Source organism: Zeus faber (genome assembly GCF_960531495.2).
Source record: "Zeus faber genome assembly, chromosome: 19".
Taxonomy (NCBI): Eukaryota; Metazoa; Chordata; class Actinopteri; order Zeiformes; family Zeidae; genus Zeus; species Zeus faber.
Genome location: NC_137206.1, coordinates 15,201,371 through 15,218,870, shown reverse-complemented (window position 1 = coordinate 15,218,870; position 17,500 = coordinate 15,201,371). Strand labels below are relative to the sequence as shown.

The 17,500-nt window shown below is 43.6% G+C and overlaps 2 protein-coding genes across 2 annotated transcripts; both read left to right on the top strand.

The window, feature by feature from the left end:
* Nucleotides 1–2,459: 2,459 nt before the first annotated feature.
* On the top strand, nucleotides 2,460–6,758 carry commd3 (COMM domain containing 3). Its single transcript, XM_080019951.1, has 8 exons — nucleotides 2,460–2,607; nucleotides 3,868–3,979; nucleotides 4,927–4,990; nucleotides 5,081–5,115; nucleotides 5,550–5,610; nucleotides 5,691–5,747; nucleotides 5,882–5,944; nucleotides 6,597–6,758. The coding sequence occupies exons 1-8, from the start codon at nucleotides 2,469–2,471 to the stop codon at nucleotides 6,654–6,656; spliced, it is 591 nt and encodes a 196-aa protein (XP_079876077.1). The 5' UTR covers nucleotides 2,460–2,468; the 3' UTR covers nucleotides 6,657–6,758.
* Nucleotides 6,759–7,987: 1,229 nt separating this feature from the next.
* On the top strand, nucleotides 7,988–16,609 carry bmi1a (bmi1 polycomb ring finger oncogene 1a). Its single transcript, XM_080019950.1, has 10 exons — nucleotides 7,988–8,255; nucleotides 11,687–11,818; nucleotides 12,062–12,158; nucleotides 12,974–13,029; nucleotides 13,441–13,491; nucleotides 13,744–13,852; nucleotides 14,401–14,446; nucleotides 14,807–14,905; nucleotides 15,185–15,265; nucleotides 15,995–16,609. The coding sequence occupies exons 2-10, from the start codon at nucleotides 11,707–11,709 to the stop codon at nucleotides 16,325–16,327; spliced, it is 984 nt and encodes a 327-aa protein (XP_079876076.1). The 5' UTR covers nucleotides 7,988–8,255; nucleotides 11,687–11,706; the 3' UTR covers nucleotides 16,328–16,609.
* The last annotated feature ends 891 nt before the right edge of the window (nucleotides 16,610–17,500 follow it).

The window sequence follows — 17,500 nt, the reverse complement described above, 5'->3', positions numbered from 1 at the left end:
TTCCTACCTGTCTTCATCAAAACAAGCTCATATCTATAATTCGTTTTGTTTGTCTTATATTTGATATTCCATTATCTAAACGCAAAAACTCTTTTCTTGTGTTCTTTTTATTATGGAAATGCACTATACGCTTAAGAATAACGCAAGGGATGTATCCATGTCTTCTGGTATAGTCAGCTGCTCAGTGTATGGCATAGATCTGGGTGTATCCAAAAGATTGAAAAAACTTTTACACCCAATCAATAGTCCCAAAAACGGTTGTAACGCTTTGAGGATGAGCTTTTTTCTCGTTCTAAAAGGAGAAAAAAAAAAAGAAAAACCCCTTCGTTGTAATATTGAATTCGTTTCAACCATCACAATGAAACCTACGTTCCAATGCAATCATAATAATAATAATAATAATAATAACAATTCTGAGGTAGGTCCCAAACATTTAATGAGGAAATCAATTGACTTTGAAACCACCCATATCACTAATCCAACAGCCATAATATGCTTTTGATTTGTAGCACGCCTTCTGGGTGCACCATCTACCCTATGTTGCGTAGAAGTACCCACAATATTCATAAATAATTTCGGAATATGAGACACTTAATCACATAACTCAACAGGCTATTGTCGATTTGAACTGTATTCGTATATTTTCGCAAACGATCACAGTATTATAAGAGTGCTATCATTATTTAGAAAGGCTTATGGGGTTTATTTTGTTTGGTTGATAATGTACTAGGCTGCACCTGCACACAAACAGAACTTTATTCCACTGACTAGCAGGCGCATTAGACGGGGAGAGTAATTATATACCGCGATGTGAATAGGGAAGCTGTAGGCGTCAGGATTTGCGCTTATGATGCAGATTTATGCACATTCAGATCTCGTCGCAAGGGGGAGGGTTCAAATTGGGACAAACCTCGGAGCTCGCGGTTGACAAATGGGCAGAACAATCGCAGGCAGGGTGGAGGTGGGAGGAGGTGGTGGTGGTGGTGGTGGTGGTGGTGCCGGACAAATAATCAGATGTCGGACACGCATTGCAATTATGCGCGAGGCAAAAGTACAGGGGGCGTGGGCGGGGGGGATATTTATGTTATGATACCCGGACTGGTGGCGTTGGACTGGAGACCGGGAAAGGTGTCAAAGGTCATTTGATAAGCGCAGCTTGGGTGGCCGCGGTAGAACTCAGATAGACTGACGTGTGTCACGGGAGAGCAGCATCTAAATATTGTAAACGTGGAAAGGAAGACACACTATCTGTTAAACAGCCGCTCTTTCAAATGTTGTGGCATCAGATTAGGTAAATGATTCGAGACATGTTTAGGCCTATAAAGTATAATAATAAAGTAGCCCAATCCACGGCTATTAATTTAATTAAACATCTATATAAAAGAAACACATTGTGTTTCGGAACAAAGCGTTTGGTGATAATACAGATTTAGCAAATTTGTAATCTTTTGAACTGTCTAAGTAATATGTTAACTGTCTAATATATTGCCATATAACTATGACAAACATGTTTATCGGCTCCAGAACAGTGGTTCTCAACATGAGGTCCGGGGAATCCCAGGGGTGCTTCAAGGCGTTCCAGGGGGTCCCCAGCAAAATAAAATCACAGCAGTTTCACTGCTATCTCCCTCAGTTAGTAGCCTATAGACAGGCGTGGGTTTGGACTAAATCATATTTAACAAAAAAAAAACAACTTCCCACAAAGATTGTGGGTCTCAGAGACACATCCTTACTCAATGGGGTCCAAATGGAGGGGTCGCTGATATGAAAAAGCTCGGGAATCACTTCTCTAGAATGCGGGGGAAAAAAACAATGTATTTAGTACAGTCTTACAGTAATATGCCATTTTGGGCTACTAGAATAGATGTCTGGTGACTATGTCAATGCATTTACAGGTAAATCAGCAGTTGCCCAACATCCCAACATGCCAACACAAACACACACACACACACACACACACACACACACACACACACACACAGTATTATTGTATCATCCTATCATCATCTTGTACAGAATATCCCATCTATATTTATATTGGTACCCACAGAGCAACCATTGGCTACTATACTTAGCCCCTGCCATAGCCTTGTAATTCACCCTGTGCACGTTTGTATTCTTTGTACTATATGTATTCTGTATATATTGTTTTTATTTAGTTTTGCTGACGGTCTGTATAAGCGTGCACCAGTCCATACCAAGACAAATTCCTTGCATCTGAAAATGTACGCGGCCGAATAATCACATTCTTTCACGGTTGGAAATTAGGATCCGTGACGGTTGACTACGTGCCGTAGTTGAACCCGCCGTTGAACGGCATCATAACCGATACCACACAACATCTACTTCGACCGCAGCCGACCTCGGTCGATCCCTTCCCCGATCCCCGCTGTCTGCTCTGGATTCTGACGACGCTGCCGCACCGATCACCTGATCCGTCACGTGGTGGGTCAGTCCCGCCGAGCAAAATGGAGCTGGCGGAGTCCGTGCAGCGGGGGCTGCGGTCCCTGGCGGACCCGGTCGCCTTCGACTCGCGGAGCTTCGCGGCGGTGGTGGACGCGGCTTTCCGCAGCCTGCTCTCCGCGCGGCGCGACAGCGGCGTTCTCGGTAAACAAACCCTCGCGGCGCGGCGCGGCGCGGCGCCTTTTGTGTGCGCGGGGCGGCGGGGGGGGAGCAAGGCCGCCTCGCGGAAGCTTCCGGTTTCCTCCTTCCCCTTCGGTCCGGTGATACGCGAGACCCGACGTCGCGGGACCGGCGTGCCCCGACGCCTTACCGGACCCAACGCGTATGACGGCGTATGGTTGAATAGCCGCGCGGTCGCGGCTCAATGCGGTTTATCGCCGTGCTGTCGGTGTCGCATGCGGCTAGGCGCAGATAGCCACATGCTACATTAAAATAGCATGAGGCTGCTGCGGCGGCGGCGGTGTTGTTGTTGTTGTTGTTATTGCCGCCGTCGCGGTGACCCTCCCGCTCCGCGTTTAATCCCGGCACCGCCGTGTCGAGCGTCGGGAGCCGCGGTGTGAACCGGTCCAGCGTAAACGACGACAACACGTCGGCGCGGACCGCGTCGTTCCGCCGCGGCGCCGCACGGGCGCTGCGAGCTCTGTGTCGCGGCGGAGTTGACGCGTTTCCTCGGGTGTTCGTTCAGTAGTTTTTGGACTCGGAGCGAAAAAGAGGTATAGTGCAAACAAACATCGATGGCCCCATTTGCACGTATTCTATAAAATAATACAAAAAAAAGCCCCTTCCTCTCTCCCCGTCATGGAACGTGTAAAACGTTGATTGCGTGCGTTTAGATCGTTCCAATTTGACAGGCTGGCTTTAGAAAGACCCGTGAGGTCCGAATCGCAGTCCGGCTGTATTGCCATAGTGTGCACATACACACAGAAAATAGAAAAAGACGCCAGTTGTCAGTTCCCACGGAACATACAATAAAATGTAAACAGGATCGTGCAAAATGGAAGCAAATATTGACATGAGAGCAGGATCTCTCATAAACGAATAAACCTCTTGAATCTTGAAACAGTCTGTGCAACGGTCAAGGTGCGCGTTTGAGGAGGTAGATGAATAAACAGGCAACACTCTCATTTGGTGATCTGGCACACAACGTAGAGTACTGATGTCTTAATTCTGCAGGCTTACGATCAATTAATAATGAAATAAGCTGCGTTGTGCAGGAAACCATTCATATGCAGATGATCATCGATTCCGTTGTTTATTCGGAAACACAAGCCTGAATGGTTGGAGAGAGAGAGGAGGGGGGGAGTGGACTTGAAATAGAGGGAGCGGGAGAGGTGGCGTTAAGGAGGTGGATAAATAACACGCCACTGTCACTCATCGTCCTCACGTTGTTTTCTGTGGTCGCAGATGGACCCGAACTGAAGCCCATAGACCGGATTCTGCTGAAACAGTGTCACGCTGCAGCGGCCACTTTCATACTGGAAGGGGTTAAACACAATGCGGACACATCAACCATCAGGTACATTTTAGGGGAAAAGTACATTCTCGGATGTGTCTAGTGGCTCAACTTGTGTGGGTTTGTTTTTTTGTCTCTCTTCGGGTTTTATAAAATTGTAGGTGAACAGTACAAATAGATAATCACCACGTTGATACAATTTAAAAGCGGGAAAACAAGTATTTGCCGAAATAAATACGTTCAAAATGCATTGATTTTTATCTCATATGAAAACCTTGTTGCTTATATGACATACGATTGAAATATCCAACCTCCTTTTGTGTCTGTACGCCTATTCATGATTTTATGTGTCTACATTCATCCTGTATGTTCACTTATAGCAATGTTGTATTCAGCAATACAAATAAAGTAGAGGCTTAGTCAAATGACAAAAGCATTATTATTATTATTCAAATAATTATTTAGGAGGCAAAGCAACTACATTGTGTTTTTTTTGTTGCCTTTATAGAGGCAAGTGGATAGTTCAGTTATCGCCGAAGAGCATGAGAATGGTATAATTAAATAAGATGGCACTTTAGTCATCCCAAGGGGGAAAATTCTGTGCAAATTCATGTTGTGTGTTGTGTGCTGGCTGCATACATGACAAAATAGGAGCTCTTCCAGGGTTTCCACCTGCTACCATTCATATAAGACAAGGTTTGAGCTCCATTTACTCATGGCAGACGCAGACAGGTATCAAGATTATGTCCAGGTGGTTTTATGCCGTGCTGTTAGCACTTCAGATGGATTGCAATAGTTTTCTGTGTATTAAAAAAAAAACAATTCTTCAATTATTTTGGGTTGGGTTAAGTGTAGTTATTCATTTAAGTACTTTGTCCAATTGGACATTAGCTTCTGATTCTTACAAGAGTTTGCAATGAGTTGTAATGTGTTCATGCATGTGGGATGAGGTTAGTTGTATAGCTCTGATTGTAGCTGTTGTCAAAGAGTTGTTAATTTTGTTGTTACAGCTCATGCCTTGAAGATTGCACATTCAATGCAGAGAGAATAGAAGTCTTTTCTAATTCATTCCAGGTGAGAGGCCAAGGATAATGTTTATAGAATATTAATTTATTTTACATTGTGGCTGTTTATGATTCCAAATATCAAATGCTCTTTTTACAGAAATACAAAGGGGAAGTGGAGGATTTGTTGGCAAAGTAGGTGGTTTGGACTCAAGGAAGTATTAATAGCAAATGTATCTGTAAATATAATTACAATCAAAGTTTGTCTATATATCAAGTCAATTGCCCCATGTTTTGCCTCCAAGATGCATGGAATCTGGTTTTCAATCCATTTTAAGAGCTCAAGAATGCACAACAGAATATCCATTTTAATTTATGTCCACCTGTTTTAACCTAATCTGAAAACTAAAACTAAAAAATAATAGGCCTAATCACTGGTCTCAGGATTTCTGAAAAATCGTTAATTTATAGTCATTAATGCAGAATTAGTCAGGTGAAATGGCTCTTTGTGGCTAAATTGAATAGTTCTAGGACTATAATGTTTATATCAGGGTTGTCTCTATTCATTTATATGCTCTATTTATCAGTTTTTCATAGTTTTCATGTTTTTTTGTTGTTGTCGTTTTTAGTATAGGGAGCCACCGACCTCACATTACAGATGCATCATGGCGATTGCAATATCAGATGAAGGTGAGCTACAAACGCACAAAAAAAAAAAAAAATTAGTAGAATATTTTGGGCAATGAACTAAACTTGTGTGTTCATGGCAGAACGGGCATGTCCATAAAGTCAACGAGCCATTCTACCTAATCTCATTGAATCTCGAGGTAGGAATAATAAAGAGCTGTTTTCATAGATTATCATAGATTCATTTTTCTATATGTATCGTCATTATTGTTACTAATAACCTTACGTTTACGTCGGCACGGCTGTATTAAATTTATTCTACATCGTTTGGCAGAATGCTGGTATAAACGGAACTCCCGAAGATATAAACTTCAGCTGCACAGTGGAGCAGTTGCAGGTAAGAATTTTGTAGTCGGCGTCGAGTAATAATGAAGTCATTTATAGGCCAACCCTTTGGACACGGTGGCACACCTCTGGACAGGAAGGATAAAGAACTGTCAAAATAAATACAAATACATATAAACGGTGTCCTCTCCCCGAGCTGGGCGCGATAGTTCCAAGTTTAATGATCTATCCGTCAAACGTGCCCCTTCCTAAGAGAAAAGGTGACGTTTTTTTGTGAATGAATGTCGACACTCGCGCTTAATGCAGCTTTTTTTTGTTTTGTTATATTTTTACTGGTATGGAGACAGTTCCAATCGGCAAAACTATTCACGTAAAATAGAATTAAAAAAAACACCGTCCGAGGAAAGAAGGTCCAGTGTTTGACCTATATTCGACATGGTTTAGTTGGGCAACTTTTTATCCATTTCTCAATCTAGAATATTTCCAGTTGCACGTTTTGCTCGATTGCGTATGTTGGGTTGCGTGCGGGTCGCTATTAAAGATTGCTATTCGCCTGTTATATATTTATTTATTTTTTACTTTAGGCAAAACTTTATCTTTGATTCGTTTGTACAATCGAGTGAATGGTGCCTCATTTTGGTATACAATTTTTTTTTTGTTGCTGTTTTGTGTGCCGAATTGATTTGGTGCCTGTTTCATTTCAGGACCTGGTGGGAAAGATGAAAGACGCAGCTAAGAGTCTGGAGAAAGCCGCTCAGATGTGACGGGATGTGAGCGTCTGCGTCCGAGCGCCGCCCGGGTGTGATCCCAGCGCCCCCCACCTCCCCACCTCCCCACCTCTCGCGGCACGAAGCACTGAAGTTCAACACTTCTACGTCGTATTGCCTTTATGTTTATGATTTACTGAAACACACTCTGCCTCTGAGGCAACTGTCATTCCAACATGTGCCGAAAATAAACCGCTTCTTTCAGAATACGTTCTCTGCGTTCATGTCACTGTCCTAATAAAGTGTTCCGGTGTCCAAAATGGAAATGTGGGTCGACTGATATCCCAACTATTCTACCAGATCTAAAGTACGCGAACATGCTGCAAGGTAAGGGATACGGATATCCTTTTGTTTGAAAATTGAGTCAATTAAACTGGGAGTAGACGTGTGTTTTGGGGAACACCGTCAAGTAGAAATAGGACCTTCCTTTCCAGACGCCCACGACACTTCCATCATTAGACTTCCGAGTTGTACGGTTTGGATGGACTTCGTGTGTGTGTGTGTGTGTGTGTGTGTGTGTGTGTGTGTGTGTTTTAGATATAGTACCCGTGTTCTATGTTTATTTCAATTAATTTGAAATCCAGTGCCGTGAGGTCGTATTCTACCTGGCGGCGCAAAAAAAATGTCCGGTCAGTAAAGGCTGACTGCCTTCATTTACATCCGACGCTCCGTCCGGACCAGACGGACCTGCACCTTCACAGGTTTGCACTGCGACTTGTCCAAACTGCTTCAACCTCCGAACGCCCCCGAACATCCCGATTTTAGTCCGAATGGCTCGAACGGTTGAAAAAAAAAAATCAAACAAAACCCAACGACAACAACAACAAAAAAATATATAACTGCGTCACGTGCCCGAATCAGCCCTCGAAAGAGAGCCCGCCCAAAGAGCTCGACGTTATTCTCCAACGGGAAACGCGTGTTTGGTGGGGATTTTTATTCTTTAATATATTCTTTAATGGTCGCAGAAAAGCAGACGCTATTAGATGAGCCCGCAGCGCGTGCGGGGGGGGGGGGGGGGGGATAAAGAGTGCGTTCGGGGTTTACCAGGACCGCATGTAAGGGTGGTTGACAAATAAATAAGTATCGGGTCAGTAAAAACACCGAACCAAGCGCCGGTTTGCAGTCCGCGGTGTTCTGGCCACGCCACCGTGCAGACCACAATATACACCGACAGTAATTTCTAGGCACCCTTAAGGAATGGGACCACGTGACCGGAGCGGGGCGGTCGAACTACAAGCCATTTTGGGGACGGTGTCAGTTTCCACACAACGCTGCGTTTCACACGGGCAGACGGGCTCCTTTTTTTTTTTTTTGGAGGCAAAGTTGTCGCCGCGGATTCGGGAGCTTTTCGCGTCGCATTCGCTTCCGACTCTCCGGACACGGCGGATCCGACGCGCACGCCCCGCTAGCGGCGCGGAGCACAAAGAGGAGTTTTGTTGCGCGTCCGCTCCGCGGTGCGCGCACACCGCAACTGACAGCGTCTGCAGTCTGTTTCAAGATGGCGGCTCCGCTCGGATTCATCCTCTGCTGATCGCGTCCCCAACTTTCATTGTCTTCCCCGGCCCCGGTCTCGCCGATCCCCAGCCGAGACTCCTGGTAGGTGACGTTCGATGCCTCCTCCGACTAACGCGCGGGCGTCTCGGGGTTTTGGCGCGCGGGGTGTGGGGAAATTCGGAGGCGGAATCGCGGAGCGATCCAGCGGTGGATGCGGAGCTCCGGCGGCGCGGAGCCGCAGCTCGCAAGACGCGAAGCCTCGCCGACGCGACCCCGCTTTAGAAAAGGTTCCTGGCGGGCACGGACGCGCACGCTGTGCCGCGTGCGTTACACCGCTACGTTCGGTGTTTTTCGGAGATTCCGTTTTTCGGGGTCTTTTTTGGGTGGCGCACGCTGCGCGCCGTCGGGATTTCTGCAAAGTGGACGGTCTCCGGCGAACAGGTCTGGAATATGCGATAGGGTGGCGGCATCCAATGCTCCCAACTGTTATATTTATACCTAGATGTTGATGTTTCTGCCTCATTTTATAGAAATGTGATCTCCAAGAAGTCCTGGAACTGATCGCGTCGTGCTCTTTCGCATTCGTCGTGGATCACCGCTTTTATTAACTTGTTTTTCCGCGGTGTGCATAAATGTGACAAGTGCCAAACCCGTTCCAACAAATGTGAAATATTTAATCACTGTGCCTTTTGAAGTCATACACGGACTGCAATCTGCACTTTGACTGTTTATCACTTGTGGTGTGTGTTGGAATGGTGGCATATTTTTCTAAATAGAATTTTATAAACTGATTACCCAATGTCCACCAGATTACAAAAGGTTGCTTGTGCTCTCACCAAGGAGACAAAGCCTCTCCAAAAAAATCACTCTTTCGCCTACAAATCACCCTGCACATTTGCTTTTAGAACTACCAGATGATGGTCATGGTTCTGTGTTTTTGATATAGTCCTGTGCTATTTGCACACCCTTGTCACACAGATATAACAGGTTTTCTCCTTCCATTGTAAAACATAGTATTTGGTCATAGCACGATTCTTGAGGACTGTGTTTTATTAAAAAAAAAAACAAAAAAAAACAAAAGGGGATTAAAGCCAATGTTTTACACACGTGTTTGGTCGTTCGTCCAAAAAAAATCAAACCCATAAATTTTCCAGCAGCCAGATCTGACTGTAACTGGATGCACCGCAGCGTCGACGGACACAAGTGACTGTGTCTGATGTTTCAATGATGGGTCAATTTGTATTGGGGTATTTGGGGCTATCCGGTTGGGGGACCCCCCAACGGGAGGGAAAAAAAACACTGACAGCGATTCATTTGAGGTCTCTGGTTTTCCTGTTGCAGAATTTAATCGGGTTATTTCCAGCTGCTGTTGATATATTTATAACGAGAACCATGGAGCAGTTGCCAGACCAGCTCGCCGACTGCACCAGACTGAGTTAAATGCATAAATACATGTTTGTTATTTTCTCTGGAAGGGGCGAATTAAGCACAACGACGGGAGCCTTATTTTAGGGGAATCGTCACGTCGACCACATTATTTCGTCCCAAAATTGGCGCGGGCACCGGCGTGCACCTTAGATTGCAGTCGGTCTCCCCGTAGCAGCGGACCAAACGTGCTCGCTTAACGTGGCTGTTCACGCCGCGCATAACCGTGGCAGCCACGCTAGACGAGTTATTAATCACTCGTTATCAAATCATAAGCTGAAGACACTCCGCGGCGTCGTCACCGCGACTCCACGTGGGAACGTCCCGGCGCGGAGTTGAGGGAAGTCGCGCGAGTTGCTTGGATCGGTCGCGGACCTCTCGCGCGTCGGGCGGGTCAAAAAACGGTCCCGGTTGTCAGAAGGAAGCGGCCCGATCCGAACGACGCATCGAAAACCCGGAGTCTCCGGAGCCGATGTGGCGCTGGAACCTCGGGTCGCGGCCACGCGGACCGGGCGGGGTCGGCGTCGGCTGCGGGGGGGCTTCGAATGCACCGGCATGTCAAACGCAGATGGTATTGACGTTGTTTTATTGAAAGGACGAAAAAAAAAAAATAAAAGAGGAAAGAACCGAAGAGCTACAGCCGCGCAAAACCGTTTCAACGGCCGCTGGTCACCGGCCAGAAGAAATGTGCGCGGACATATTATGGTAGTTGGAGGAGTTGAATCGCTCCGGTCGGCACACTGTGTGTGTGTGTGTGTGTGTGTGTGTGTGTGTGTGTGTGTGTGTGTGTGTGTGTGTGTGTGTGTGTGTGTGTGTGTGTGTGTGTTAGAGCGGTGTTGGACGCCTGCGCGTGGTCTTTCTGGCCGCGTTGTGGCACGCGGCTCAGCACGTAGTTTTTTTTATTTTTATTTTTTATTTTTATTTTTTATTTTTTTTTGTCGATCGTTTGTTTGGTTGGGGGTTGTTTTGGGGGGCGCGGGTTAAGTATCTTTAAAATTTTATTTTCGTATATATATTTTTTCCCCCCCAGGAAAAAAAAAAAAAAAAAAAAAAGTAAAGATTTGTCCACCGCCGAACCTTTAACGCCCACCGCCCCCCGCTCCGCTCCGCTCCGGTCCAGGTCAGCGCCACAGACACGGGCTTCTCCTCCACAAAATGGCAGCCGGGCTGCCGGCAGCCTGGCGGGCTCCGCGCGACCAGAGGGACGGGGGAAACCCACCCCCCCCACCCCCCCCCCCCCCAGATAGGTTATTATAACTGCGTTTCCTCGAGCGCACCGCGTCCTGCAAGGCTATTGGCTGTGTGCGTGTGGCGGGGGCACTGCGCGTGAAGTTGCCATGGAAACGCCGAAGGACCCCCCCACCCCCCACCCCCACCCCTCCCAGTGTGTGGCGTATTCACCTGACGGAGCGGCGGGCGCAGGGGCTGTCTTAATTTAGAATCACAATCCCAACGATGCGTTTATTCGTGGGAGCGCGTTTCTCGTAGACATAGGTTCGGTGCGTTGGCGTATCCGACAATTGGCACAAACGGTCTAAAAACAAAGGAGGGGGGAAAAAAAGGAAACATACAAAAATACACAATGTGGTTCTATGCACAGGATACGTTATAATAAATAAATACAAATGTCAGGGGGCTGAGTGGCAGTATGGTTGCTATTCGATGGGTAAATATAGACCGGATATTCTGTGCATATGCATTCTATAATACAGGCGTGCATTGGAGAACAATGCATGACTCGCTCTAAATTATGATTGAGAGGGAGGTAAATGGATCTGCTGCGCTTATTTAGCCTATACGTGACCTGCGATTGTCAATATGTCAAAGTAGACGTGATTGATTTATGATTATTGCCTCAGCCGGGTCACACTGTAGCCAATCAGCAACCCCCAGTTGTTGCCTAATCAATCTGCCACCGTCACGTATTAGCATAACGTCTTATGTTGCTTTAACACAGCCAAACAAACACCAATACCCCACTGCAAATGGTGCCGAGCTGTAAACACCCCATCAACTCCCTGCTGGTGGTGCATATATATATATAAACTTTTTTCTTATTAAAATATTTTTCTTAAAATTAATTGGGTTTTTTTTTCTCTTCCACACAGGGTTATTTGTCTCTTGCATCATGCACCGAACCACCAGTATAAAGATTACCGAGCTGAACCCTCACCTCATGTGTGTGCTGTGTGGGGGATATTTCATAGACGCCACAACCATCATTGAATGTCTACATTCATGTAAGAAACTCTTTCATTTATTCTACAGTACAAATCTACCACGATAAAAATGTCCCTTTGTTGTTGTTTGTTGTGACAGAACTGTGGAAATTATTTTCTTTTACCCCTGTGACGTTGACCATATTGACATATTGGACCTGTTATATAATGCAACGCCAATTCATAAGGTTTCTCCAGTCATCAGAGGACATTTTCCAATGAACAACTAATGAAATTGTCCTCACCATTTTTCTGTGGTTCCAGTCTGTAAGATGTGCATTGTGCGTTACCTGGAAACCAGTAAATACTGTCCAATCTGTGATGTACAAGTGCACAAAACCAAGCCTCTTCTCAACATTAGGTAAGTTGTCATTAATTGTAATTTATTTGACGACATTTATTTGCTCTGCTTTATAGTTAAAATTGCTGTTTATCCTTTTTCACACACATGTGCTCTGTGGGTCAGAGGGACCATTTCTTGCCATCTGCCCATTTTGTGTTATTCAACTTTGCTGTCTTGGCTTATATACTGCTTGATCATAGGGGAAATTATGAGTTCGTAGCTAGTTATTTTTTTACCATCTACATATGTTGAACATTATTAGTTAAATATCTACAGTGACTGTTTAAACCCCCACATCATTGTGTACTCCTTTACCTCACCAAATGCCCAAGCTTGTGGATCACATATTCGGTGCATCCTAAAAGGTTAAAGACACTCAATTATTGCTTGTTGCACTCCGCAAATGGCGAAAGCAGAAATTTATTTTGAACAAATTGGATGTAGATTTGACGGTGTGTTGACACGAGAGGCAAAACACTTTACAGCCTGCCTTGTTTTTCCTGCAATGGCTTTCCACAAGGACTGCAAAGGAGAGGCTGTGAACTTTATACCTTATTTTCCCAAGCAGGATGGATGACATTCACTCTCTGCTAAGATAACGTTCCCTCTGATCAGATGGCGATTTTTTTTTTTTTTTTTTTTTTTTTTTTTTGCCGTCAAACATTTTCTTAATCTGTTTCATCTTTTTATTTTGTTTATCTTTTGTTGTTGTTTTTTTTTGTTATTTTGTTTTTTTTGCCAGGAGGTTGCGATAACAAGTACTACAATGTGTGTCATTATTTCTCTAAAACACGGTCTGATAGTTCTTTCTCTCTCTCGCCCATCTTCTCAAGGTCTGACAAAACTCTACAGGACATTGTCTACAAGCTTGTCCCTGGCCTTTTTAAAAGTAAGCATCTAGCAGAACATAATAGCTGTCTCTGAATTGCCATTGTGTTTCGTTATCACTCAGCATTACCACTGGTGTGTGTGGCTTTCTTTTAGATGAATTATTCGGCATTGGTGGAAATATTGATAATATAATCTCAGTGGTTGTCAATTACTATATTTATACAAGCTTTTTATGATGGAGTTTGCCTCACCTTGCCTCAAAACACAAAAGTGGGGTTACCGTGCGGTGTCTTTGCAGGATCTATTATGTATATTATGTAGACATAATCCAAACGAGGAAAAGGGACCAAACCAAACCCATTTTTCCCAAACATTGCTGTTATTGAATGGTTAACATAGTTTCTACATACTCAAATTCAATTCTGGGTCTGCTGAAAGTTGACGTTCTTCTAATCCCCTTGTTTTCTAGATGAGATGAAGAGGAGGAGAGACTTCTATGCAGCCCACCCTTCTGCAGCCGGTGAGTAAATGTGGTGACTGTGCTTCTGCATGCTGGGAATTCATTGATGTTGTAGATAAGAGAATGTGCTTAAGTTGCAAGGCATTTATTTCGCCCCCCTTGTCTTCGTTGACTTTTCAATCCCTAAAGCTCGCGGTGTTCCCGTTTTCTATTTCCGAACCATCAGTTTGCTATGCCTCTTTGCTAATATGAGCTCGATGGCGTCCGTTCAAGTATATAAATCGCAGGCTTTACGGGTGTAAATGTTTGCAGCTTCAAATGGTTCGAATGAGGATCGTGGAGAGGTGGCGGATGAAGACAAAAGAATTATTACAGATGAAGAGAGAATCAGCCTCTCCATCGAGTTCTTTGACCACAGCAGGTAGGTTTCTTTGAAAAAACTTTTTTTGTATTAGTTCCTGTCATCTCTGTGAAATAAAGGATTGTGATCACTATCGCACCAAAAACCAATAAATGATGTGGCCGTTGACGGTCATTTCGTCTCAAGGGTCCCCGTGCAAAGTCTTGAATCTAATCCCTTCTGTGAACATCCACCTTCAGCTTTGACACTGTCTGTGGAGAGCGGCAAACTCCTTTAAATTCAACCAAATCAACCTTTAAACAAAATGTCCATGTTGCTTATAATAGTTTGGACTATATTTGTCCTAGACTTTTTTTTTTCTTTTTTTTTTTTTTTTTATATATGTTTATTGTGGTGTCAAACATAACCAACCCTTTGTGAGAGAAAAACATTCCAATTACGAGATGTGTCACACAGGTGATCTTGTTGGCCTGTCAAATTCTTTGCTTTTCCTGCCAGTCTTGGCACACACACAAACCTCCGCAAAGTTTTCAGATCATATGAGATGATAAAGTGACATATATCCGTGAATGGATGACTTACGGTTCATTCTCTCTAAATTTGTCTAGGGTTAAACTTGGCGGTGGACCAGAGGATAAGCAGTCTAAAGACCAGGTAAAATGCGCTGTTGTGCTCACATAAGTTTTCCAAATAAACTGCTATTTCAAGCAAGTTACCAAATACAGACAAATTCCCCTCAGCATTTTATCATGTATAAATGTTTGATTTGCAAGTCATATTTGGTCACCATTCAAAAATATGACCCTAGGGTTGCAAACACCAAGCCCTCCCTTCTATTAAACTGTTATTAATCTGCTTTAAGGTGGACCACTCTGAATCAGCCATACACACATACACACACACGTTTGTGATTTTGTCTAAACAATCTCCCAGTTTATAGGTTGTATGCATTTTTATCTTGACAATATTTATTCGATATGTTGTAACATGTATCTAAAATATGTTAAACTGCAGGTGGCGAACAAGAGATACCTGTTGTGTCCGGCAGCGATGTCAGTCAAGGAATTGAAAAAGTTCCTACGCAGTAAAATGGATATCCCAAACACCTACCAGGTAAAACATGACCTTACTGAGCTGGATGTACCGGCAAACTTTTTCCATTCCATTCCTGTGTTTTAGAGACATGTTTTTAAGTGTGCATTTTACCCTTCTTCATACAGTTTATGTTAAAAAGTAGTGGATTTCCTGGAGCAACCTTTTTATCATTTGGAACCTTCTGACTAGGCTACTTATCCTAGTAAATGGTGTATTTTTTATATATTTTTATTTACATATATATATACGTGTTGTTTGTGTATATATGTTTATTTTATTTATTTTTTGTGTTTACAGATCGAAGTAATGTATGAAGATGAGCCACTGAAAGATTACTACACACTAATGGACATAGCATATATCTATACCTGGAGACGGGTAAGATAATAACTTATTATTCTATTTTATTAATTGTTTATTTCTGTAGTAGTGTAGAAGTGTTGATGGCAAATGAAAATATTTGAAGGTTTATCCTTTAACATGGGGCATTGTTTATTGTATTGTAAATGTCACATTTTCAGAAACAAACGTTCACAAAGAAGTCGGCCTGCGGTGTTTACTTTGTTTTTAATGTAATTTGCAGAACGTCCCTTAAACCGGTGATCAATAATAATGATTTAAAGATCCACCGCTCAAGAAATGAACAAGCATATAATTCACTGTTACCTCGTTTGAAAGCGTTTCAAGGCCGAGGCCGATATTTAAACGGAAAAAATATAAATATATATATTTATATAATAAAAATAAAAGACGAATTTCAGAGCCGCGGCTATACTTTTCCTTGTATTATTTCACTGCGCTTGGAGGACTGCAAAACATTGGAAAAAGCTCTCAAAAATGCATTGTTTTTCGAAGTAAACATATTTTGTGGGTGTCGTTAACGAACTGTTAACGCAGTAAAACCAGATGATTCATTGTCCCTGGCTACAGTGCGCAAAAACGGTTGGCATTAAGGATTAATAAGTATTTTCACGCAGAAGGCTTATTTATTTATATTTAAATAATTCCGCATTATAGTTAAATAAAAAAAGTTATTATTGTAATTATTATTATATATTTTTTAAAATATTATTATTATTATTATTTGATTTTTTTTTTTCTCCCCAGAATGGCCCGTTGCCGCTGAAGTACCGTGTCAGGCCGAGCTGCAAGAAGAGGAAGATGGCGCCCGCGGAGGAGGAGGTTCACACCAGCGCCGGCCGGTCTGAGAGCGACTCGGCCTGCAGCGACAAGGCCGGCAGTCCGGCCGGCGTCCCCTCCACGTCCTCGTCGCTGCCCAGCCCCGGCACGCCGGCCCAGTCCCCGCACCCGCAGTTCCCGAACGTCGCCGGCAGCGTCAACGGGGCCCCGGCCCTGCCCGCGGCCCAGAGCCGGCCGTTCCCGTTCGCCGGCAAGGCCCGAAAGGTGTCCGTCAACGGCCTATCCGCCTCCTCCGGATGACTCTGCCGCGGCCGTTCCGGACAGACCCGTTTTCACGCCAGTGTGGATCCATTGAAGTTCTCTCTCTTTCCCTGTTTCTTTCACGCTCTCTCTCTCTCTCTCTCCAACTCATTCTGTTTATAAATATTACGAAAATATGTCATTTTAACTTAGTTGGAAAGTAAGCATAAAAAAAAAAAAAAAAGGACCGCGGATGGATATTGTATTGAACGGCGTGGCGAGGTACGTGAAGCGGCGGCGTGTCTGAGTATTGGACGGCATTTAACGCATATTCCCGTCGAACGACAGTGTTTTTTTTGGGTTTTTTTTTTTTTTGGGGGGGGGGGGGGGGTGAGACGTGTGACTGAAGATAGTCTTTTACATTTTCTTCCTTTCTATGCTTCATTTTCTCCTTTCCCAATCACGCGTGTCTGTTCTCGTGGCTGTTCCGTGTGTGCCGGGGCTGTCGAAGCGCGCACGCTCGTAACACCTTGTTTCTTTTAAGAAAAAAATAATAATAAATAAAAATAAAAATAAAAACCCTGTTATGCGTGTTTCTCTCCAGCCTAAAATTCAGTTCAACACGCTTTTAATTGTTATTATTATTATTATTGTTATTATTATTATTATTATTATTATTTTTTTTTTTTTTTTTTTAAGTTTGTGTAGTATATGTAAAATATAAACCTGTTGTGGGAAAGCAACTTGTCAGGGGCTGTGGGCTTGATTGAACACGGGTTGGTCTGTGCAGAAGAAAACAACCTTTTTACTGGAAACCAATTCTCTCGTGTGTGTATGTATGTATATGTATATGCGTATATATGTATGTGTGTGTGTATATATGTATATATGTGTATATATATGTGTATATATATATATATATGTATATATATATATATATATATATATATATATATATATATATATATATATATATATATATACACATCCACACACGACATAACACGCGTATGATCCGCATCTCTGACACGTACAGATTTAGAAACCCCACTTGTAAATAGAAAAAGTGCATATTTAATCATCAGTGACGCCATTCTGCCCCTTTTTGCAGGGAATTTCAGGCTCTTATGACTACAAGCACCTCAACTGCATTTCATGCTCCGACATGATGTTTCGATGTCTCCTGTGTTTTTTGTTTTCCCCCCCCACCCCCCGTATTTGTATCGCTCGATT

Coding starts and splice junctions, on each gene's coding strand:
- commd3 (XM_080019951.1), top strand. CDS start 2,469: ATGGAGCTGGCGGAGTCCGTGCAGCGGGGGCTGCGGTCCCTGGCGGAC. Junction 2,608..3,867: donor GCGCGACAGCGGCGTTCTCG/GTAAACAAACCC, acceptor CTGTGGTCGCAG/ATGGACCCGAACTGAAGCCC. Junction 5,611..5,690: donor GATTGCAATATCAGATGAAG/GTGAGCTACAAA, acceptor TGTTCATGGCAG/AACGGGCATGTCCATAAAGT.
- bmi1a (XM_080019950.1), top strand. CDS start 11,707: ATGCACCGAACCACCAGTATAAAGATTACCGAGCTGAACCCTCACCTC. Junction 13,030..13,440: donor TGTCCCTGGCCTTTTTAAAA/GTAAGCATCTAG, acceptor CTTGTTTTCTAG/ATGAGATGAAGAGGAGGAGA. Junction 14,447..14,806: donor ATAAGCAGTCTAAAGACCAG/GTAAAATGCGCT, acceptor GTTAAACTGCAG/GTGGCGAACAAGAGATACCT.